A 23812-nucleotide genomic window follows, 5' to 3' on the forward strand; every position below is an offset into this window, starting at 1 on the left:
TTGAAGGTCACGGAAATGTGTGAGCAATGGAACCCTTTACATTTGTCTTGGTGGGGGAGAGTCCAAACAGTTAAAACGATGATTTTGCCTGTAGTTTGTTACCAAATGGGAATATTGCCATATAGACGGGAAAGCTGCAGAATGTTTGGTTTCTGGGGCAGGCTGACGGTAGTAGGCTCACCTCGCTGCTGCTACCTGCTGGCCCAAAGCTTAAATATTCGGCAGAGGAGGTAGGTGAAGGACAAGGGAAAGGAAAAACCGGACAAACTTTTAAAATTTAGAAAGACATCCGGACACCCAGACATTCCTATAAAAAGAGGACAAATCTGGGTAAATCCAGACATCTGGTAACTTTAGGTACAGGTGAATATAGGGACGATTCCAGACATGTCCCCCTTTTCAGCAGCTGTAAGGCTTCCAGGTGGTTTTGGTAAATTTCCACCAATTGTGAAGAAAACAGCCTGGGCTCCTTTGGTGCTCTCTTTAGTGGGTAAGCAGCAGCCAGCAGCGATTCTCACAGGCTATCTGCCACTAACCCAGAAGCCTCCCTTCTGCTGCATCCTGCCCCCCTCTGACAATTTCCTGTTTCTCTGCGGCAGAGGGGAGGCTTCCAGGTTAGCAGCAGGCAGCCTGTGAGAATCGCTGCTGGCTGCTGCTAACCTGCTGAACAGCAAGAAGAGAATTTTAGGAACTGGACAGTGAGGGAGGGAAGAAGAGATGCTGGATATGGGGGTGAAGAAGTAGGTGGGGAGAAAGGGACCACATTGACTGAGTTTCAACTACAACACAAGAAAAAATAAGTGCATATAAGTGCAAATAAGTGGATCTCTGATTCGTTTTGAACGGATGTGGGCTTCTCTCATTGATTCCACCAGCCTATCACTTGGCATAACCCTATGAGTTTCTTGCATACACAATGTCCATGTAGTATTATATGATTCTTTGCATATTATAGCTGTCAGGCTGCGCTCTCTGTTATTGGCTGGCATATTTTTAAGTCTAATGGAAGAGTATTCCAGATCTTAGGGGCTGTCACAGAGAAAATGGAGGTGCGACGAGTACCGATTATTTTTAATGATGGAATGTTAAGATTGTATTGAGTTCAGTCATCTTCATCTCTCTGTACCCTCCTTTCAAGTCAAGCCATTTCCACCTCCCTCAATCCCCCCTTTCTAGTCCAGCCATCCCCACCTCTCTTCCCTCTTTCAACCCAGCATCTAATTCTCTCCCCTTTTCTCCCTCCATTCCTGACCCCTCAGACCTCCCTTTATAGCTCCTGCTCAGTTTTTCCAGTTATAGCACAGAAGTACAGCACTGCAATGCAGAGCCCATCTCAAACGGACTGTGCATCACAGGTGGGTCCCACCCCCATTGCACATGGGGCTGAGACCTGGCTGAGACACACAGCGTGGTTGAGGAAACTGCATTGCTGCACTGTACTTCTGTGGTGCCATCGTAGGTAAGGAGCTATAAAAAGAAGTATGAGGGGAGGGGCTGACATCAGCAGCGGGAGATGACAAGAGGAGAGACAGGCGGGGATATGCACACTAAGGTATCTCTGTCCCCATTTTTAAAATCAGGAACAGATGGTTGCTAAAAAGGAATCTTCAGGGACAGGGGCCTGAAATTGGGGACAATACACAAAAATTAGGGAAATCTGGTAGCCCTGTTTTGGATATTGGCACTTGATTGCCGACTCTACTCTCAGAATGCCCCCAAGATAGCTTTTTTGTGTTGGGTGCCAACCGGTCATTTTTAGTGGTACTAAACAGTTAAGTGCCACAGAAAATTACTGGTTAGCCTTGAAAAGGAATTAAGCCAGCCAGGAGCCGTTTCTGGCCAGTTAAATTGCTTTGAATATCAACCCCTAAACTTTTAAATTGAGGCTCATAAAAAGCAGGTGGCACTAGGGATGGATTTAGGGTGGGGAAAATGTGTAGGAGTTGAGCACTGATTTTCAGGATTAGTCTCATAAATTAGACTCATCAATCTAGGCAAATGAATGACAGGTCAAAATTTATAAGTATAAATTTTAAACTCCTAAATTAAGATGAATTTTCAACTGAAAACTTAGGGCCCCTTTTACAAAGCCACGATAATGATGCTGCCATGGTAAAAGCGCAGAAGCCCATTCCATTCCTATGTGTTTTAGTGCATTTACCGCAGCAGCATTGCTACCGCAGCTTTGTAAAAGGGGCCCTTTAGGCTCCTAAGTTCAGCTGAAAATAGGGCACAATATTAGGAGCATAAATTTAGGAGCTCAATTTTTTTTATTTTAAATATCAGGCCCTATATTTATTTATTTCTTGTGAAAATCCTTCATTGAAATTCCTTAAAGCAGTGACCTGGGAGAACTCCAAACTGAAAATTAGGGCATAGATCAGTGGTCTCAAACTCAAACCTTTAGTGGGGCCACATTTTGGATTTGTAGGTACTTGGAGGGCCGCAGAAAAAATAGTTAATGACAACTTTGCATGAGGTAAAACTCTTTATAGTTTATAAATCTTTCCTTTAACAGTTAAAGGAAAGATTTATAAACTATAAAGAGTTTTACCTTAAGCAAAATTGTCATTAACTATTTTTTCTGCAGCCCTCACACATTTAAAGTTTAATATCTTTCCTTTCTCAAAACTGACACATTTCAATCACTATATTGAAAATAAAATCATTTTCCCTATCTTTGTTGGCTGGTGACTTTATTTTTCTGTGCTTTTAACTATGTTTCCAGGGCCTTCTTGTCCTTTGACTGTTTTTCTCTCCATCTTCACTTTCTGCCTTGCGTCCATCTTTGGCATTAACTTAATATTCAATTTTTCTGCTTTCTTTTCAAAATCTACGTTTCCATGTCTTACCTTCCCTTCTATCTCTCTCTTCTTCTGTCCCTATTTCCATGGTCTGACATCTCTTTCTTTCCTTTCTCTCCCTCCCTCCTTCCTTCCTTTCCCCTGGTCTGGCATGTCTCCTTCCCTCCCCCAACTTTTTATTTCTTTCACCCTGCCTCCTTCTATCTTTCTCTCTCTCTCCATGCCCCCTTTCTTTCTATATATCTGTCTTTCTCTCTCTCTCCGTGCCCCCTTTCTTTCTCCATGCCCACCCTTTCTTTCTGTCTTTCTCTCTCCATGTCCCTTTCTGTCTGTGTCCTATCTCCCATCTTTCTTTCTGTTTCCCTGTTCCCCCCTTTCTTTCTTTCTCCCTGCCCTCCCCCAAGCCACCACCATTGGGGAACAGGCCAGCGCCAAGGTCTTAGCTCTCCCTACTTATCTTCCCCAGCGCAGGGCCGACCAATTCTCTCCCCCCGACGTCAATTCTAACTTCTGAGAGGAAGTTCCGGGCAAGCCAGGCAGCAATTGGCTGGCCCGGAACTTCCTCCCCGACGTTAGAATTGACGTCGGGTGGTGAGAATTGGTCGGCTTTGAGCTGGGGAAGATAAGCAGGGAGAGCTAAGACCTCGGCGCTGGCCTGTTCCCCGAATGCGGTGGCTTGGGGGAGGGCAGTGAGACAGAAAGGGAAGCAGATTGGGGACCCCTGCTTTAGGCGAGCCACGAGCCATTTGCCGACATTCCCTCCAGAGAGACTTCTTTAAGTCCAATTACAGCAGTCGCGGTCTGTACGCGATTGTCCTCTCCTCAATCGGAAAACTTGTGAAGTGGAGAGGACAGATCGCGGGCCGCAAAATAGTCCCTGGGGGGGTCGCTTGTTTGAGGCCGCTGGCATAGATAGAAAACAAAGATTGACAGCAGCTAAAATTACAAGCTTACCTGCTTTCCTTTACTCTTGGCAATACTACAGAAGTTATTTGATCCCTGGTTTTTTGTTAATCACAACTAAGAATCCTTTGTGCTTTTCTCATGGTTTTCTTTTTAATTCCGTTTCTAATTTTGCTGTTCCGCTTCAAAGTCATATGAATTAGCAATATAGTCACCGAGGATAGCAAGCTTTATTTTAAAGATGCAACAGAGTATTCTTTACATGCAAGACCTCTCTGTCTGAGAAGAGTGAGAGACTGGTAATATGGAAAGAAAAACACTTTTTTAATTCTTAGCTTAATTCATAATTAGATGTGTTGCTTTACTGGCAGTAAAAACTGTTCAGTCAGTGTCCAATAGAGAGAAATACAATGAAAAATGTTTAGATCATAGTTGATTTCATCGTGGCTGCTTTGGGCAAGATGCTGATTATAAAAAAAAAAAAAAAGAAAGAAACCTTTTGCTATAAATCTTCTCTGAAAAAACAATGTTCATTTTTTGTCATCTCACCTAGGCCGTGTACAAACTGGCAGATATGGCTTGCAAGTGTCATGGTGTCTCAGGATCCTGTAGCTTGAAGACCTGTTGGCTACAGCTGGCTGACTTTCGCAAGGTAGGGGAGCACCTGAAAGAAAAGTATGATAGTGCTGCTGCCATGAGGCTCAACCGCAAGAACAAGCTGGAGCTGGTCAACAGTCGTTTCAACACCCCCACCGAAGAGGATCTGGTCTACATCGACCAGAGCCCTGACTACTGTTTGCGCAATGAGACCACTGGCTCACTGGGTACCATAGGCAGGTTATGCAACAAGACCTCTGAGGGTATGGATGGCTGTGAGCTCATGTGTTGTGGGAGGGGCTATGACCAGTTCAAGACTGTCCAGGTAGAACGATGCCACTGCAAATTCCACTGGTGTTGCTTTGTCAAGTGTAAAAAATGCACAGAGATTGTGGATCAATATGTTTGTAAATAAAAGAACCAAAATGAAAGAAAAAGTTCAAAATATATATTATAAATATATATATATATTTTATATGTGTATAAATAAATAGATAGATAATAAAAGCTTATTTAAGAGACCTGTCTTATAAAAAAAAATTAACTTGCCTGAGCTGCCCAAGGATGGTTAACAAGTTTGGATGTCTTTGAATTTTAATGGTGAGACAGGCTGAAAACAGATTGGTCAATGGACAAAGAAGCACTGGTAAAAGGACAAAAATAAACTCCATCTCCTTAGGATAGTGAGAGACAGTCAAAAGGTAAACATCATTTTATCTTCAACAATGAAAGATAAAACCATTTCTAAACTTTAAGCCACATGCAGCTGTTCCTAAGGCCAGGGACAGTTTTTTTTTTTGTCTGAAAATCTCCTGTACTAAAACACATCACACCTCTAAAAGGCAGAACACCATGTCCTAAGACAAGAAGCAGTGCTTTGTGGAATTAGCAGCAGCTGCAGCAGTGCCTTGAATTATGTTGCAAAGATTGTAATGCGTATTCCATTGAGGACAAGTGTTCTGCCGTCATTGTTCACAATCCGAAAATGAGATTCAACATAACGAGGATGAATTTCAAGTCTGACTGGACAAGAAACCTCAGGCAGAGAGGAGAGGATGGACCACCAGTCCTAATAGTGACCACTGCCTCTTGGCAGACACCCCTGGGTGAAGAGGGTGGCAGAAGCTGTCGGTCCCTATACACCTTTAGTTCCCGCTCCTCTATTTGTACAGAAGAAAGCACAGCACATGGGTATTCTGCGTTACCTACTTTTGTACTAGTGGAAATAGCAGAATATTGCATTTTCTGAACAAAGACATCTCAGTTCAGGTGCACTTCCCGAAACAGTACATCACTCACTTTTCAAAGGCAAGACTAAGTCCATGAAAAACGCTCTTCTCTGCCTACATTTCTGCTTCAAATAGGGAAAGTGGTGGGGCTAAGGGCAGTCACACACTGTGTACATTTGTGGCTTGGATAAAAGTGAAAATGTTTAATGAAAAACATTAGTCAATAAAACTGATACCCCTGCTAGGGATTGACATTTTCTTGTATTTTAGGTGAAATATAGTATGGACCTCCTCAACCAGAACTGCACTTCCAGCATCTCTGCTGCTCATTCTCTTTACTCTTCATTGGATGTACAAGTGGTTTTTTTTTTTAGTGTTAAATCTTAACTGAGATGGCTCATTTTTTTTTTCTGATTGCTGAGTATTTATTTGTGCAAGATTGCACATTCACAAGCTTGAAGAGTGAGGTGAAGTCCATCTCTGGCTAAACCTACCCCGTAAAAATAATTTACCAGACATATGTAGAGAAAACATAACAAGATCTGACTGAATTAGCAAATATACTGTGTATTCTTACATTTGTAATGGAATGTTAAGTAAATGCAAAGTTCAAAACTTCATGACAAACCACTGAGAGCTGGAGCAAGCTGCTCCCTTTACAGAGCAAATACGGTACTATGTCATCTGAGCTTTATAACTGGATTTTGTAGATGAACAAGAATAAGTTGTTTTCTGTTTTTGTTATTTTTTATAAAAATATGAAAGTTGAAACCCCATGATGGGAAGTAGATGTTTCTCCTATCTCTGTAGAGGTCATTTTCATTGCTGTTAGTGGAAAATTTGGTGTGGAGTAAAAAAGTAGTACTGGGATAATTCTGTCTCTCAGGTGGCATTCACTGTACACTATGCTGCAGAACATCTCTGGGTTTAACCCTACAACAGCAACAAAAAAGGAAGGAGGGGTCCAACCTTGTCTGCAGAAAAAACCAACCAGGAACAAACAAAAACAAACTGCAGATGTGTACAAGATGCAGGCAGAATTTATTGTGACAAATATAAATATATAAAAACCTTTTTACCAAACAAAGGACCCGACACGGTCCGTGTTTCGGACAAACCTTCGTCGGGGGTCCAATATGCAAAAAGGTTTGAAAAATATGCCACAAAAAATGTAGAATAAAAAATCATAAACCAAAAGGTCCGATACGCCGAGAATCACTCTGTGAGATGCTTTACAGCAGTTGGCGATTCTCGGCGTATCGGACCTTTTGGTTTATGATTTTTTATTCTACATTTTTTGTGGCATATTTTTCAAACCTTTTTGCATATTGGACCCCCGACGAAGGTTTGTCCGAAACATGGACCGTGTCGGGTCCTTTGTTTGGTAAAAAGGTTTTTATATATTTATATTTGTCACAATAAATTCTGCCTGCATCTTGTACACATCTGCAGTTTGTTTTTGTTTAACCCCACAACAAACATTTTGCTTCATGCTGTATGGGCCCCAGCTGAGGGCTGTGACTTCAATGAATATTGTAATACATTTTACACAGAATTTAGCTAGGCATACAGATGAGCGCCTGGCTGATTTGCATCCGTGGGTGAATACAATGCCAAAATCAGCTCAAAAAACAAAACCCTAAGGACTAGGATAGCCAATAATGTCCAAAACAAACTCAATAAAGAATTGGCTAAACGGTCTTTGACCCTTGAGGGGAATGTAAAGGCTGGGAACTAATCGTTTAAATAATGGACATCAGTATGAGCCTTTCATAGATAAACGAGGGAATACGGGCTCAAGCAATAACTCATGGGTGACTAGCACCAGAGTTGCCCCATACATCATGTAGTCCATTTGAATATAATCACTCTAACCAGTGTAAATATGAGATAACTGCCTTATTAACATTACCATCAAGGGAGAAGACAAAAGTAATAAAGAAAAATATAGGAAAAAGACCGTTTAGACAATTCTTTATTGAGTTTGAATACAATACCAACATTTATGGGTGCTTCTATGGAGGTGCATGATAGGGACCTAAGAACATAAGAATTGCCGCTGCTGGGTCAGACCAGTGGTCAAGTTTCAAGTTTATTAGGATTTTATATACCACCTATCAAGGTTATCTAAGCGGTTTTTACAATCAGGTACTCAAGCATTTTCCCTCTCTGTCCCGGTGGGCTCACAATCTATCTAACGTACCTGGGGCTATGGAGGATTAAGTGACTTGCCCAGGGTCACAAGGAGCAGCGCGGGGTTTGAACCCACAACCCCAGGGTGCTGAGGCTGTAGATCCAACCACTGCGCCCCCGGGTCAAAGACCAGTGCCTTAACCAAGACCAGCCCTACCTGCGTTCATTCTGGTTCAGCAGGAACATGTCCGTCCAACCTTGTCTGGAGGGTGTTTTCCCTTATAACAGATTCCGGAAGAGCATTCCAGTTCTCTACCACTCTCAGCACCTATTCTACTGGCACCTGGTTGCCCAGGATCTGTTATTGAAGATTAACCTAGTATCGGGGTACCTAACATTTACATTCCCACACCTGGCATAATTGTAGGTGCATAAATGTGACAAGGATGTGCATAGTTATGAGTAAGTTAAAGACTGTAACTGCATATATGTGCAAGAGTAGCAATTTTATACATTGGTGCCAAGAGTTAAGTGCCACAATGCCATACACTTAGTACCAATTCTTTAATGGTTTCTTAGCACCAAGATCCATTATATAATACTAGAATAAATTGGCATTGGCATGCTTAAGTTAGGAGCCAAGTTAATGGCACATGTAATTTCTGGTGCCTAATTGCAGTGGCGTACCTAGCATGTGTAACACCCGGGGCCCATCATTTTTTGGCACCCCCCCCCCCCATCTGTACAAAAAACATGATTTTTAGTAACAATCCACACATCACACATGAGTACCTAGGAAAAGGCAGCATCTTACATATGCAGTAAGCAGTACAACATCAATACACCCATTGTAAAACTAAACAAGCCAGACTAGTACAGATCAATCCTACATTGTCAATCCTAACAGAAAACCATGTCTTTCGAACACACAGAACACAGAAAACACCTTTGCCTAGTATGGAATATGTAAGCACAAACTAACCCCTCCCCCTTTTACAAAACTGTAGTGTGAATTTTAGCCATGGTGGTAACAGCTAAAATTCACTCCGATGGGCTCCGATCACCAAAATAAGAAGTACTGTAGCAAGACAGGAGTTTTTGTTGAAGCAGGAAGTATATCCAAGCAGGGACAAAGATCAGAGCTGCAGCAAGCAGTGCATCTACTTCAGGAGACATCTGGAGATCTTGTGCAGGTAGCAGAACAATTCCCAGGGGTATTTATAAGGTATGGGAGGGGCTTAAGGGATTACAATTATATCCGGAGGTTGTCTAAGCCTCGTGATTGGAAGACTATTGTAGTTGTAATAGTAGGTTATGCTGGTTGTGGCAAGTCTAGACTTGCAAAAGGAATAGCTGATAAATTAGGGGGAGGGATTTATTATAAACCCAGGGGGGAGTGGTGGGATGGTTATGTGGGACAAGAAAGTGTAATAATGGATGATTTTTATGGGTGGATAAAGTATGATGAGTTATTGAGAATAATGGATAGATACCCACACCAAGTACCAATAAAAGGGGGCTTCACAGAATTTGTGGCAAAAAGGCTCTTTATTACAAATAATTGTTATGCACAAGAATGGTACACCTTTGAGAATGCAGTGCAAAGAATGCCTGCTTTACATAGAAGAATAAGCATCAGAGCTGCTACCACCACGGCTGGTGCTAAAAAACGCTCCACAGTTTTGTTAAAGGGGGGATAAAATAGAAATACATAGACAAAGGTTAAATTGAACCAGCAAGAAGCTGGACTCTGCATACAATGCAACACCACAGAAACAGTGACACATATCTCCTAAAGCAATAAATAAATAGAAATTTTTTTTCTACCTTTGTCTTCTCTGGTTTCTGCTTTCCTCATCTTCTTGTTACTCTCTTCCTTCCATCCACTGTCTGCCATCTCTCTGCCCCTATATGGCATCTTCTCTCCTTCAATGCCCCTTCCAGAAACTGTATGCTGTGACCAACAAGGTATGTTTCCTGCCTTGAATCCTCTTAAATCAACCAGAAAAGTTAAAGAAAAATCCAGGGAAGAAAGTTTCAGGATTTCTCAGGATCATAGTTGGGAAAATAATGACCCCGACCACTGGGGGAGCCCAAGAGGCCCTTGGAACACTGCCAGGGCTGACAAAGCAGGGTGTCACCCTAAGGTATTTAAACCTCTTGCAGAGAACAGGCAGGGAAGCAAGCTAGGGAGGAATTTTAAGCCGTTTCTCCCTAAGGAGTCCCCGCAGCCAAACAGGACCAGCAAACCTATTCCGATGGAAGTGTTAGAGGCTGGTCAGGCTAAGGAGCCAAATTTTCCAGGAGAACAGCCCATGGAATATGAAGAAGGTCTGGCAGAGGTTGGGCCTGAGATTGCTGAAGCTATGCAGGTGGACTTGGCTTCCACCCTCAAACAGTGAGTGGAGTTTTGTTGGTGCTGGACTGTGTGGGGAACATTTTTGTTTGCAAGCTAGGGAGTGATTTTGGGATGAGGTTTTGCTTATATCTTGGGAGGGAATTTTGAAAGTCAAGTTAAGGACTTTAATTTGCAAAACCTGTCACTTCCCTTTTGTTCCTGGCAGTGAGTGAAACTGGCCAGAGGCTTGAAGGAACTTTGGCACATTTGTGCTGTTAAATCAGTGCCTTGAACTGCTTTGGTTTTTTTTTATTTTTGAAAACTGCCTGCTCGGGAAACAGTCAGCGTTTGTGCTGAAGAAGCTGCTCTCTCTGACCCAGTTGGGAGTAAAAGACTTTGCTGAGGTCAAGCCACGGGGCTTGGTTATAAACTGTTTTGGTTTATGTATTTTTCTACTGTTGGTGTTGCTACCAGTGGGAACATTCTGACAAGTGGAACAACTATTCTAAGTAATTATCTCACCTGTTTCCAGAAGGAAATAAAGGATTTTGTTTTTCCATTGAGAACTAATTGTTTGTTTGTTTTTTTATTCCTGAGTGGGAATCCGGTCCTACAGGGTGACTCCATTTTGGGTCACACGTCAATGTGCTATTTGGAGGTTACCACTGATAGAGCTACTGAGCCTTGCCTTGAGCTACAGTGGGCCACAATGCCTCCCCCTTCCATCTCTCCTTTCACCCCCATTGCTCTGACATCTCTCTCCTCTCCTTCCCTCTCCCATACCTCTCTTCTGCAATCCCTTTCTTCTCTAATTTTCCTTTTCAATTTATTTTCTGCATCCATCTAGATTACGTTCTTACTACCTCTCATCAATTTCCTTTTTTACTGTCTACCTACAGCTCGCCACCTCTTTCCCTCATCCCCTCCAGTATTTCCCTAACTCAATCCTTTTCCCCCATCATATGCCCTCCTTTTATTTATCCCCTCCTTCCATCATCTGCCCTCTTCTCTCTCCCCACTTCCATCATCTGCCCCTTCTCTCTCTTTCCCCCCACTTCCATCAGCATCTGCCCCCTTTCGCTCCCTACAACCCAATTCCATGCAGTATCGTTCCCCCTTATGTCTCTTTCCCTGCAATTCCTTCAGCATCTGCCCCTCTCTCCCTCCACCACGCATCCATACCACCCTGACCCCCTTTGTCACCCTTCAGCATGATTCCATATCACCCTGACCCCCTTTTGTCACCCTTCAGTGTGATTCCATATCACCCTGACCCCCCTTTATTGTTTCCATAGCACCTTGACTCCCCTTTGTCACCCTTCACCATGTTTCCATAGCACCCTGACCCCCTTTTGTCACCCTTCATCATGTTTCCATAGCACCCTGACCCCCCTTTGTCACCCTTCACCGTTTCCATAGCACCCTGACCCCCTTTTGTCACCCTTTCCCATGTTTCCATAGCACCCTGACCCCCCTTTTGTCACCCTCCACACCCTTTCATGCCACCCTGACCTCCTTTCTCCGTCCCAAAGATCCCGCAATGACTGCTTCTGCTCCGATGGAAGAGGTAAGTGACATCGGAGGGGGCTGGGCCGGCAGACGCAGTTAGTTGCGGCAAGATCCCACGATGACTGCGGCTGCTGGTCTCCCCCCCCCCCCCCCCCGATGTCACTTACCTCTTCCCAGTCATTGCGGGACCTTCTTCACTTTAGCGCGGCTGCCGACTCTGCTCTAAGTAGGACAGCCGCGCTGAAGTGCGGTTTGAAGCAGCGCGGGAGGCTCCAGATCCGGCCGGCTGTGCACCCCCTATGAGCGTGCACCCGGGGCGTATTCCCCCCCCCCCCCTTGGCACGCCACTGCATAATTGAGCCAAGAAATGCACATACCCTATAATGTTCTATAAGTTATGTGCATATTCCAGGGTTACGCCCATGATCATGCCCCCATCACTAAGCAATGTTGGTGCGTATGTTACAGAAGAGTAACTAGCACTTATGTGCATAATTGCCAATTAGTGGACCTAATCAGAACACAATTGTGACCTAATTCTATATATGGTGCCCCCCCAAAAAATGTGCTGGAAAACCCCCCACGCTTAGCGCTATTGTATAAACTGCATCTTGAGTTAGGCACGGTTTAAAGAACACACCTACATCCTGTCCTAAAATAAAATATAGGTGTGGCTATTTATACCAACTAAAACTTGATGTAAATGCCCGCACCTAATGAGCTGGCCAATTGAGCATATTACATGTAACATTCCAAGCAGTACCTTGAATTATTCTTCCACTGAGCTTTTCACTATCCCGGCCCAGTGAAGAGGGAACAATCCACCCATTGAATATGGTATTCTACTCCCTCCCATTCCCTTTTCAAGATTTGCTATTATCCTTAAAGCTTATGTTTCACTTTCTTATTCAAAGGTTCAAAATATCAACCACTTTCCTATAGCTATTGCATTGCATCAGACTCAAACAAGTCCCAGTTTAGCTACACAGTCTCAAAATTTCACAGGAGTCTTTTAGCGCTTGTGGCTCATTTCAATTTCAGTTGTTCTATTAACCTTACATAAAACACAGCCTGGGCTTTAGAGGCTTGTTACTCATAACAGCAGATTTTTTACTGTTTACATGCATTTGATTCCCACGGTATTCAGAATAAATCTCTGAACAGTCCATAGGTTCTGTTTGTTCCCCTATATTGAAATCTTCCTCAGAAAAATAGATAACTTCTAGATCTACTACATCAAAATAAGTCATATCTGACTGTAAGAATTTGCCAGGCTCTCCTAGCTTCCTTAGTGAGCCAGACCTTGGAGCAGGAACGGGCTTGCCTCCTGTTTTCCCACTAGCTATGTGGTTTATGTGCCTCACTGCTTCTGCCTGACTCTTAATATGTTTAATCCCCTTCCTAGGTGTAAACTGACCTGATTGGTTGGGAAGTTCTCAAGCCTAAGGCTTGAGCAGGAGCTAACTGCTGATCTGAATAGGGCCTTTCTATTTCCATGACTTTCTCCCAAGCATTTTCCCTACAGGTTTGGGATTCTAAGGTTTCCTTTAACACCTTAGTGCCCTATATTTGGAAGGGTAAATAGACCTTTGTTTCTGCACACCTTTACCTCTGTATCTGCTGTATCTTCCTGGGAACATAATTACATACTCTGGTTTGTGGCATTGGCTTGCTCACCCTGGGTTTTGGTGCTGGAGCAGGGACTATATCCTTCAACCTGGGCTTTACCCTGGGCACTGTTGTGTTTTCTGGCATTTCACTGCCACATATCTCTGGCCCCAAAAGCCTATTTAACCCTTATTTGGTCTTGGGTTCAAGACTTGATTCCTCCTTACACCTAGATAGGACATCTGCATTTCTATGTAGTACCCCTGGTCTGTGTAGGACTGTATAGTTAAATGGTTGTAGCACAATATACCAGCGGGTGAGTCTGGGATTATGATTGCTCACTTGTGAGAGCCAGGATAAAGGGGCAATGTAATGGATTGCCCTTATAAATAATATTTTAAACACTACCCACTTAATGTTTAAGCATTCCTTTTCTATAATGGAGTATGCCTACTCCCGTGGCAATAACTTTCTACTCAGATACATGGTTGCTTATTCCTCTCCTCTGTGTATTTGAGAAAGGACTGCACCCAGTCTCTATTGTGAGGCATCAGGCTGAAGAATAAAGGGCTCTCTGAAATCGATGACCTTTAATACCGGATCTTTACAAAGATATTCCTTCAAATTATCTAGGGCCTTTAGCCTTTCTGAGTTCTACGCCAGCTGATTGGGACATGTCTTCTTCAACATATCTGTTAGCGGGGAAAAATGGGGAATGAACCTTCTGTAGTACCCTACCAAACCAAGTAAGCTACATAACTGCTTCTTGTTTCCTGGCTGAGGAAGTCTCAAATGCTCCTTACTTTATTCATTATCTTACTTTAACCTTGCCCCTTCCCACCTAACACCCAAATATTTTACCTCCGTTTCCCCAAAGGCACACTTTTTGGGGTTCACCATCAAAACCATGACCTTTAGCACTGTCAGAACTGCCCTTATAGTTTCCAAGTGTGTTTTCTAGGTGGATGAAAAAAAATGACAATATCATCCATATATGCAGCGGCATATTGGCTGTGCCCTCTTAGAACCATGTCCACCATTCTTTGGAAAGATGCAGCAGCGTCATGCAACCCGAATAGCATATATTTGAACTGGAATAAGTCTCGGGGTGGCTGGAAGGCAGTTTTGAACTTAGAGGCTTCCATCAAGGGTATTTGCCAATAGCCCTTACTGGCAGCTCCTAACTTGTCTAATAAATCTTCTTTCCACGGCATAGGATAAGCACCAAATTCTGACATTGCATTAACTGCACGGAAGTCTATGCAGAACCTCGTACTTTCATCTTTCTTGGATGCCAGTACTATGGGACTGGACCCAAGGACTACTGGATTCCTCGATCACACCCAAATCTTTCTTTTAATCCACTAGTTGGTTTACCACTGTTCGTCTGCTTTCAGGCAAACGATACAGCCTCTAGTGTACAATTTTCCCAGTATTAGTTATGATTTCGTGTTGCACTTTGGTCGTATGGACAATACTTCCTTGAACTCCATGATTACCACCTACAGCTTTTTTTCTGCTCTCTAGACCAGTGGTTCCCAACCCTGTCCTGGAGGAACACCAGGCCAATTGGGTTTTCAGGCTAGCCCTAATGAATATGCATGAAGCAAATTTGCATGCCTATCACTTCTATCATATGCAAATCTCTCTCATGCATATTCATTAGGGCTAGCCTGAAAACCCGATTGGCCTGGTGTTCCTCCAGGACAGGGTTGGGAATCACTGCTCTAGACAAACCCTGGGTTGTCTTTACTGACTCCTCTTGCCCCAGTTCAGCTGTTTGAGGACCTAGGTCAGACATGGGCAACTCTGGTCCTTGAGGGCCGGAATCCAATCGGGTTTTCAGGATTTCCCCAATGAATATGCATTGAAAGCAGTGCATGCAAATAGATCTCATGCATATTCATTGGATTCCGGCCCTCAAGGACCAGAGTTGCCCATGTCTGACCTAGGTTCTCAAACAGCTGAACTGGGGCAAGAGGAGTCAGTAAAGACAACCCAGGTTTGTCTAGAGAGCAGAAAAAAAGCTGTAGGTGGTACTCATGGAGTTCAAGGAAGTATTGTCCTCATTGAGTTCAAGAAAGTAGGTGACCTCATTGTGAGATCATCAAGGTGCACCTGCAATGTACAATGCCACAATTAAAATAGGTTTGCCTGGATCCCTCAGCTCATCCTCCAGAGGTTCTGGATTTGAATCCCAAACAACTCCCCCCAGCACATGTTCCTATTTTAATTGTGCCATCTTTCAATATTTATAGTATATATAAAGATAATCTCACTCTTTACACCAAAACAGTTCACTCCAACTTAGATAGTATAATAGCGCTAGATAATATATCAATGTTTTATAAATTCTTTCTTAGTCCAGTTTCTTTACAACAGTACATCTTAGGACTTCAGATATCCACCCTTATCGATAGATACAGGTGGTGGGATTCTTCATGATTCCAAGTACTATTTCCCAACTTATAATAAGTAAATGTGCTGTAATTAGCAAACAACATTGCTGTTTGGCCAGAAAACTAGTAGGTTTGGCATACAATGTGTTTGTATTGATGTGCCCTGTTCAGGGCCGGATTTAGATGAAAAGAGGCCCTAGGCTATTCCACTTATGAGGCCCTTTCACCTCCCATTTTTAAGTTTGTAAATTATATGAGAGATAATAAAATACATCATTACTGTGATATATATCAATATGTTAAATGAAACATGTTGTTATTGGTACTAACCTTTATAAAAAATGTGACACAGATAATAAATAAAAAAGTCGAGAACACTTATTTGGACATTTATTCTCAGCACCATATATAGTACTTGTAACAATAACTAATCAAACATAACACCCTTCCTATGTTCATAGTGCCCCCAGTGCGTCCTTCCTCACCTCACCCCCCTCCGATGCCCGCCTGCCTCCCATCCCCCTTCCATTGAACACCCCCCCATGCCATCCTGCCTGCCTGCCTTCCATTAAACCCCCCCCGCCCCCCTCCGATGCCAGCCTGCCTGCCTCCCATCCCCCTTCCACTGAAACCCCCCACCCCCGATGCCAGTCTGGGCCGCCCTGTCCTTACGGATCCACGTTTTGCCTCTCTCCCTGCAGGGCTGGGCTTTGCCCAGCAGTTTCCGGACTGACGTCTTTCCCTCCCTGATCCTCCTCCCAGGGCGAGAAAAAGAAAGGGAGAAGCCGAGTCGGCGCCCTGTTGCGGCCGGAGCCAGTTCCGATCCCGAAGCATAGAATTTCTCCTTATTTTCGGTTCAGTGTTTTAGTGTTCACTGTTTTTAGAATAGTGTAATTTTAATTTTGCTAACAATTTGAATGTAGGCCCCTCTTGATCTTGAGGCCCTAGGCTGAAGCCTAGTTAGCCTATAGAAAAATCCGGCCCTGTTTATCTGGTGGCTTATTAAATGTATTTGAGCTAAATAAAGTAAAAATAAAATCCCTAAACCCTATTTACAAGATCACATTGGAAACGTCCAAAGTCCGCCTAAGCCTGTCCACAGAACTCACGTCAATCTGAAGTCCAACAATGCTCGTCCACAAAACTCACATCTATCTGAAGTCCAATAATGCCTATAAGACCTAGTTTTACAATTGCTTTGCTGCTTGTTAGCTTCCTCTGTAGCACACTGGTTAAAGCTACAGTCTTCTACACTAATGTTCCTAGATCAAATCCAGCTCTGTACCTCTGACAGAAAATAAAATAAATGAAAACATTAAACAGATTTTTTAAAATGGTATGTGCCAACATTTTACAATTATAATTTAAAAATAGCATAAATTCGCCATTCTAATAATGTCAGAATTATAACATTATGGACATATATTGGACGTCTAATCCCCACTTTTTAAAAAACCCCAGATTCTGTAAAGGATGTCTAAAAAAGTACGCCTAACAAGGATGTCCAAACTACATCCAAATGTAGGCGCACTTTGCAGAATTTGGCCTTCAGATTCTATTATAGAACACTAGTGGAACCAGCTATAAATGTGTCTAAAATTTAGGTATGCATTCAACCACCAGGCAGCTGATATAAATATGCACATCTCATATAAATATGTATATCTCAGTGCAGCTAAAGCATGCATAACCTACAGTATGCTTCAAGTTAGGCACATAAGTGGGAGCTTCATTTATGTCCCGCTCATGTGTACACCCGTTGCACATTTGCAGAATAGCACTTAGGGAGTATAGTAGCATTTATATATGTATGTGCACACATTCAGTACATGTGTAAATACTACTAATATGCATATAAATGTGAGTGCCTAGGTTACAGAATTTTGTGGGGGGGTTTTCTATGCAAGGTTCACTTTAGCAATGTTACTTTGTACTACAGATGAGCTGGGGAAGAGGGAATATAAATAGGAGAAAAATCCCTGGATAATTGTGAATGAGGGCTTATGGCATCCGATCCCAGGTCTACTTTTGACTTTGATGAAATTTTAGATTGTAAGCTCTATTGAGCAGGAATTGTCTCTTACAAGTTTAATGTATTGGCTGCATATTGTATGTCTAGTAGCGCTTTAGAAATGATAAGTAGTGGTAGTAGTAGAAGGAAACTGCTGAGTCAAAAAAGGCGGTTTATATCTTCTTTTGTGAACTGTTAACTCAAGAATCCAGCTTCCAGCTTTTGTTCAAGTGGCAGGAGAATACTTGCGGTAAGTTCTGATAAGTCCTGAGCGTGACATGAGCTCAGCACAATTGAACCTGGTTCATATATATATGTTCTAGGCAATAAAAGAATTCTAGACTCTTAAAAGGAAAGTCCATTTACTTGTAACAGCTTTATGCTGACCATTAATTATTGGCTCTTCACTTAATTTGGAGCCTTACACTGCCCTCAGTTAAAGGGAAAAAGGATTACGGATTTGATATATCATCTTTCTGTTGGTACAGCCAAAGTGGTTTATATATATTATATGCAGGTACTTTCAAGCCCATAAAATCTCCCCCCACCCAAGACATCATGCACTTAAATACAATAAATAGCATATTTGAAAAATGACCATCCTTTCTGCAGGAAAAAGTATGCATTTATGGTTCTTTGCATTTGTATGACTGTCAGGATCTGTTGTTTTGCCTTGGACTACAGTTGCTTTTTACTCACCTCCCCCCGCCCACACAGACACCCGATGCTGCTACCCTAGCCTAATGGTTAAGCTAGCCTGAGGGTTGAGTATGGGTTATTGAGGTTGCAGTCCCCTTCCTGGTACAACTTACCAATACTTAATTTATTAATTAATAAAAGAAGTAAAACGGAAAAACTACACGATGGCCTCCTAGCCACTCAAGCCGCAAAACTAGATAACCAGATCTCTAACCTACTGATAAGCACCCCAGACTACAAGATATTCAGAAAAGAATTAAAAACCATACTCTTCAAGAAATTCCTGAAACAATCCTGACATGTTCCACTCTTTACAACTCTTGAAATGACAAAAGATCTACTCTCAACAACTCTAGAAAGGACAAATGTTCTTCCATTGTACAACCTGATAAAAAACAAATGATCTTACTTAGTTTCCCTGTCTTCCTAAATTTCGACCTATTCCTCTCCACTTTTTACTTTTCAAATACTGACAAACGTTCTACTCCTTACAACTCTTGAAATGACAAATGATCTACTCTTTTCAACGTTAGTAATGACAAATGTTCTTCCAATGTAACCCCCCTTTCATAAATCTTTTGTATTCCGCCTTGAACCGCAAGGTAATGGCGGAATAGAAATCTCTAATGTAATGTAATGTAAATATCAGTTTGATTTCCTGGTAGATGGTGTGTTTCCTGTTTGTCAGTTGATCCCGGTTTGTGCCAAACCCTGGGTCCCTGCTCGAGCCATGCTTAGTTTACTGGTGAAGTTGTGATGTTGGTGAGCCTTAGAAACACAACTCCTGAAGACGTCAGGTGGCGAAACACAGTCTTGTGTTGAGCTGAATGCTTTATGAATTGAAGAACAGGACCATCATGGGCCTCTCAGTTTATCCATGCAGTAAGTCCCTATGCAGAACTGTGTTAGAAGCCTTTCTGAATCCAAGTGCAGTATACAAAGTGCTGTTCCCTGTGCAGGGACAGCTCAAGGTACTATCTCACCCTGAGCCAACTTTGCATTCGTGTCCTCCCAACCCCATAAAGATTTTCTCTTCTCTCTCAAACACCTCATCTTACACACACCTGTGTACCTTCACATTCTAAGGTGCCGGGAGCAGTCGAAGAAGCAATCCACACACACTGTCTGCATCCAGTGCAAAGCATTCCTTCTGCTGCATCTTGCCCCACTGAAAATAGCCATGCAGGAAAGAATCCAGGTGTGCTCCTAATTTAGGCTTTTGGTTCAGTGAATTTGTGTTTGCTTCATAATCATAAGCTTACACTCTCACATTTGGGTTGACCTAGGCTCCAAGCCAGGATTTTTGGAAGAGCCATGTTTTCAGATATTTACAAAACATGGTGGATGTGTGAATCTCTGTGAGTATTGAGTTCTAAGATAGTTAAATGAGTTGCAGTGAATCCTTGTATATTTTATTTTACTCCTTTCAGGGATGGAAAGAATAATCTCAGGTGGTTTGCGTTATGTTGTCTGATATATCTTCCTAGTAATTCCACAATTCTGGGGATGCTACTGGGAGATGTAGAGTCTTGAAAGTTAAGCAGCAAAGCTTGAACTCAATCCATTTGTCAACCGGGAGCCAATGTAACTTAATAAGTAATGGTGTGACGTGATTGAAACTCAATTTGTAAAATATAAGTCTTGCTGCTGTGTTCTGTATTAGTTGAAGTTTTTTTTGTTGTTGTTAATTTCTTTGGGAGTCCTGACTGGAAAGAAAGAAAGGGGGAGGGGAGACAGGGTGCCAGAAAGAAAGAAAGGGGGCAGGGTGAAAGAAAGAAATTGGGCACAGAGAGAGAGAGATAAAGACAAACATAGAGATAGAAAGGGGCATGGGTAGAAAGAAATAAATAAAGGGGGCAGGGTGAAAGAAATGGGGCACAGTGAGAGAGAGAGAGAAAGACAGACATACAGAAAGAAAGGGGGCATGGAGAGAGAAAGAAAGAAAGAAGCGGACAGGATGAAACAAAGAAAAAGTTGGGGGAGGGAATGAGGTCTGGAGGAGAGGAAGCATACAGGAGGCTGAAAGAAGGGAAGAGATATTGGATGCACAATCAGAAGAATGAAGTGCAACCAGAGACTGATGAAATTACCAAACAAAGGTAGGAAAAATTATTTTATTTTAAATTTAGTGATCAAAATGTGTCCATTTTGAGAATTTATATATGCTGTCTATATTTTGCACTATAGCCCCCTTTTACTAAACCGCAATAGCAGTTTTTAGCGCAGGGAGCCTATGAGCATCGAGAGCAGTGTGGGGCATTCAGTGCAGCTCCCTGCGCTAAAAAAATGCTATCGCATGTATATTTGTCTATTTTTGTATAGTTGTTACTGAGGTGACATTGCATAAAGTCATCTGCCTTGACCTCTTTGAAAACCCGCAGAATATAAATGATAATTAACATTTTCTCTGCGTACAGTGTGCTTTGTGTTTTTAAAATTTTATTGTTGGTAGATCATTTTGACTTGGCCACGAAGGTAAGGGGGAGGGAGGGAGGGTAGCTGCTGAAAGACATCTAGTAATCCTTGCAGGCTTGACTGTGCAGGGAATTATTTTTGTAAAATCATGTTTTGTTATGTGACTGGCATTATTTAGACTTTAATTTCTATGAATGAATAGAATGAAAATGATATAAAATTACTTGCTTGTTTTTATGTGCGTATGCTGAAGGAAAGTGGAGAGAGAGTGGGCTGAGGACACTGAAGGGAAATGGGGAAGAGAGAATGGGGAGAAGATGCTGATTTATAAATTGACAATTGTACAGAATATTGTTTCTTTTTATACTTTAATATAATAAGTTCAATATGAAACAATTCAAGGCTTGTGTGGATGGAATCAGGTGGTTTGTGGGGATGAGGACCAAGCTTACTTGTATTAGTCCAATAAAATGGTATTTTCTTATTTCTCATTATTTGTTTTATTTTTATTTGTTAATTTGTAAAGTGGTGATTGTTATGTATCAGTTTTTTCAAATTTACATCTACTGTCTTTATATTTTGCACAGTATTAGGGGACATGTGTCACTGTTTTTGTGATGTTGTGGTGTTGCATTGTATGCAGAGTCTGGTTTCTTGGCGGTTCAGTTTAACTTTTGTCTACATATTTCTATTTTTAGTTTGTGATTATTCCATATTGGGCGAGGGTGTATCTCTGTTCTGTGTGTATGAAAAGGACATAGTTTTCAGTTGGCATTGACTGCAGGATCAATTGACTGTGCGGGATCTGGCTTGTTTAGTTTTATAATGTATGTGTTGGTGTTCTAGTGCTCACTGCAGTGTTTAAGATGCTGCCTTTTCCTAGGTACACTCTTGTTGTGCGATATGTGGATTGTTACTAAAAAATATATTTTTCATATAGATGGGGGGGGTGTCAAAAAATTATGGGCCCCGGGTGTCACATATGCTAGGTACGCCACTGCTATCAGTATAACCGTGTGGATAAATTTAGGACAGCTTTTTTGCTAGATTTGCTGTCAAGGTTATTAAGAACATTATTTTATTTATATAACCCCCCCTTTTACTAAGCCAAGGTAGAGGTTTCTACTGTGGCTGCTGTGACACTTCCTATGAGCATCGGAGCAGTGTAGGTACATTTAGCACTGTGGGCCACAGTAGAAACCTCTACTGTAGCCCACAGTGCTAAAGGGGGGGGGGGGGGGATTTGCTGTATTACCCATTGACAAAATGAACCAGAAAAGGTTTTTTTTTTTGGAGGGGGGGTAAATATTTTATTATATTACAACAGTGTAATACATTTGGTTAAAAGTATCAAGTTCTTACAGAAAATACACTATTTCATATAAATAGTATATAGAAATATAACTATATTCCACCTTCTAACAATAAGTGATAATACTAAACTACTTTATTACTATAATAACAATATTTAATTTCCATTTTTCCAGTATTTTTCCCTTCCCTACCCTTCTCCCGCCCCGGATGTGTAATGAAAAAAAACCCAAAACCAAAAAAAACTCAGAAGGCAAAATATTCTCATTTACTGTAAATCAACAAATAAAGCCAATGGACTCCATATTTTTTTAAAATAAAGCACTAAATCCTAAACATTCCGCATTCATTCTTTCATATTAACACGTAGTACATACAGTTGTCCACCAAAATGTATAATTTAATCTATCATGGCCGCAGTAGAAACCTCTACCGTTGCTTAGTTAAAGGGGGGAGGGAATTTGCTGTACTACCCGTTGACAAAGTGAACCAGAACAGTTTACAATGCTACTTATATCATAAACAATTAAATTAGAACAAACCATATACAAAAAAAATAAAAGACAACAAAGTTAAAAAAGTTCCTATCCACCCACCCCCCAGAAATAAGGTATCCAGAAAAGCTAGACTAAAATAACGTGTCTTAATACTTAAATCTAGCAAGATTACAGTAGTTTCATTTCTCAAATGTAATGGGAGTTCCAAGAAAAATAATGCAGAATACATAGTCAGAATCCAAAGCCTAGGGCAGTGATGGCTAACCTTTTTGAGCCCGAGTGCCCAAACTGCCGCACAAAACCAAAGAATTTCCTCAAAGTGCCAGCACGTCAATTAAACCTTAATAACAAGATTTTAGTATCTAAAAACTCTTTATAAAGTTGCCTGAACTATGTAACATCATTTTTAAAGGTTAGAATCTTTGTATTGTCAGAGAATCAATTTGATTCACAATCCTTTGGTTTTCATTTCAATTTATTGGCAATTTATAATGTTTTAATGATTTCATTCAATTTAATGAATTTAGGAAGAATTTGATTCAGTTACACAATATATTTTAAATGTATTATTCACATAACATGTCAAATGTATCTTGAGTAAAAAAAAAAGATAAACTTCTTAAAACTGTTAACTGTGTCAAGACTCGGTGTGCATTCCCAAAGAGTCTATACATGTTTTTTGTAAAATTTACAATCAAATTAGAAAATAGTTAAATCATTACATTTCTAATAATATGATGTAAAGAAAACAAAAGAGCTTTCAATTAAACCAACCGTTTTTATTGGAAATTCCAGATTGGAATACAACAGGGCCATGTAAAGTCCCTTTTTTAAATAACATCTTTAAATAATATTTAAATAACTTAGAAAGTGTCTTAACTACAAACTGAAAACACTGCTTCATGTAAACATATGCATTGGGCATGCTCTGAAAAAAATTAATGTGATTTTTGTTGTTGCATGCATGCTGATAACTTGTCAATCCTTGGCTCATAGTGCGTTAATTTCAGAGCAACACATGCAGCACTCATGTCATCCGTTAATCTGTTTCTAGCATCAGATTTTATATGATTCAAAGCCGAAAACAGCTGCTCACAAGCATAGGATGACCCAAACAAAGTAAGAAGAGCAATCCCAAGTGCTTTCATGGACTTAAAATTGTCTGGCAGAGAATTCCACGCTTTTAGGATTTCATTTTCAGAACTGCTAGCAGTGATTTCATTTGTCACCTTTTCACACTCAATACGTTCAAGAGCAGCACGCAGATCATTGAATTTACTTTTCCAGATAGAGCTTTCTTGAAATTCCAGTAGCTCCATTTCCAAATTTTGAATATCCAACCACTGTAAGCAGGAAAGA

General features: G+C 41.4%; 2 protein-coding genes across 4 annotated transcripts in view; both read left to right on the plus strand.

Annotated features, from left to right (window-relative positions):
• WNT5B (Wnt family member 5B) overlaps positions 1–6507 on the plus strand; it is a 244454-nt gene extending 237947 nt beyond the window's left edge. For all 3 annotated transcript variants that reach the window (XM_033951683.1, XM_033951684.1, XM_033951685.1), the window contains exon 5: positions 4261–6507. In XM_033951683.1, coding sequence (XP_033807574.1) covers positions 4261–4719 — 459 coding nt within the window. In that variant the 3' untranslated portion in view covers positions 4720–6507. The remainder of the gene's footprint in view (positions 1–4260) is intronic.
• Positions 6508–9808: 3301 nt separating this feature from the next.
• Positions 9809–23812, plus strand: part of ADIPOR2 (adiponectin receptor 2) — a 180834-nt gene continuing 166830 nt past the window's right edge. The window contains exon 1 of the mRNA XM_033952465.1: positions 9809–10064. Coding sequence (XP_033808356.1) covers positions 9989–10064 — 76 coding nt within the window. The 5' untranslated portion in view covers positions 9809–9988. The remainder of the gene's footprint in view (positions 10065–23812) is intronic.

This window comes from Geotrypetes seraphini, chromosome 7, assembly GCF_902459505.1.
Source record: "Geotrypetes seraphini chromosome 7, aGeoSer1.1, whole genome shotgun sequence".
In the NCBI taxonomy this organism is placed as follows: domain Eukaryota; kingdom Metazoa; phylum Chordata; class Amphibia; order Gymnophiona; family Dermophiidae; genus Geotrypetes; species Geotrypetes seraphini.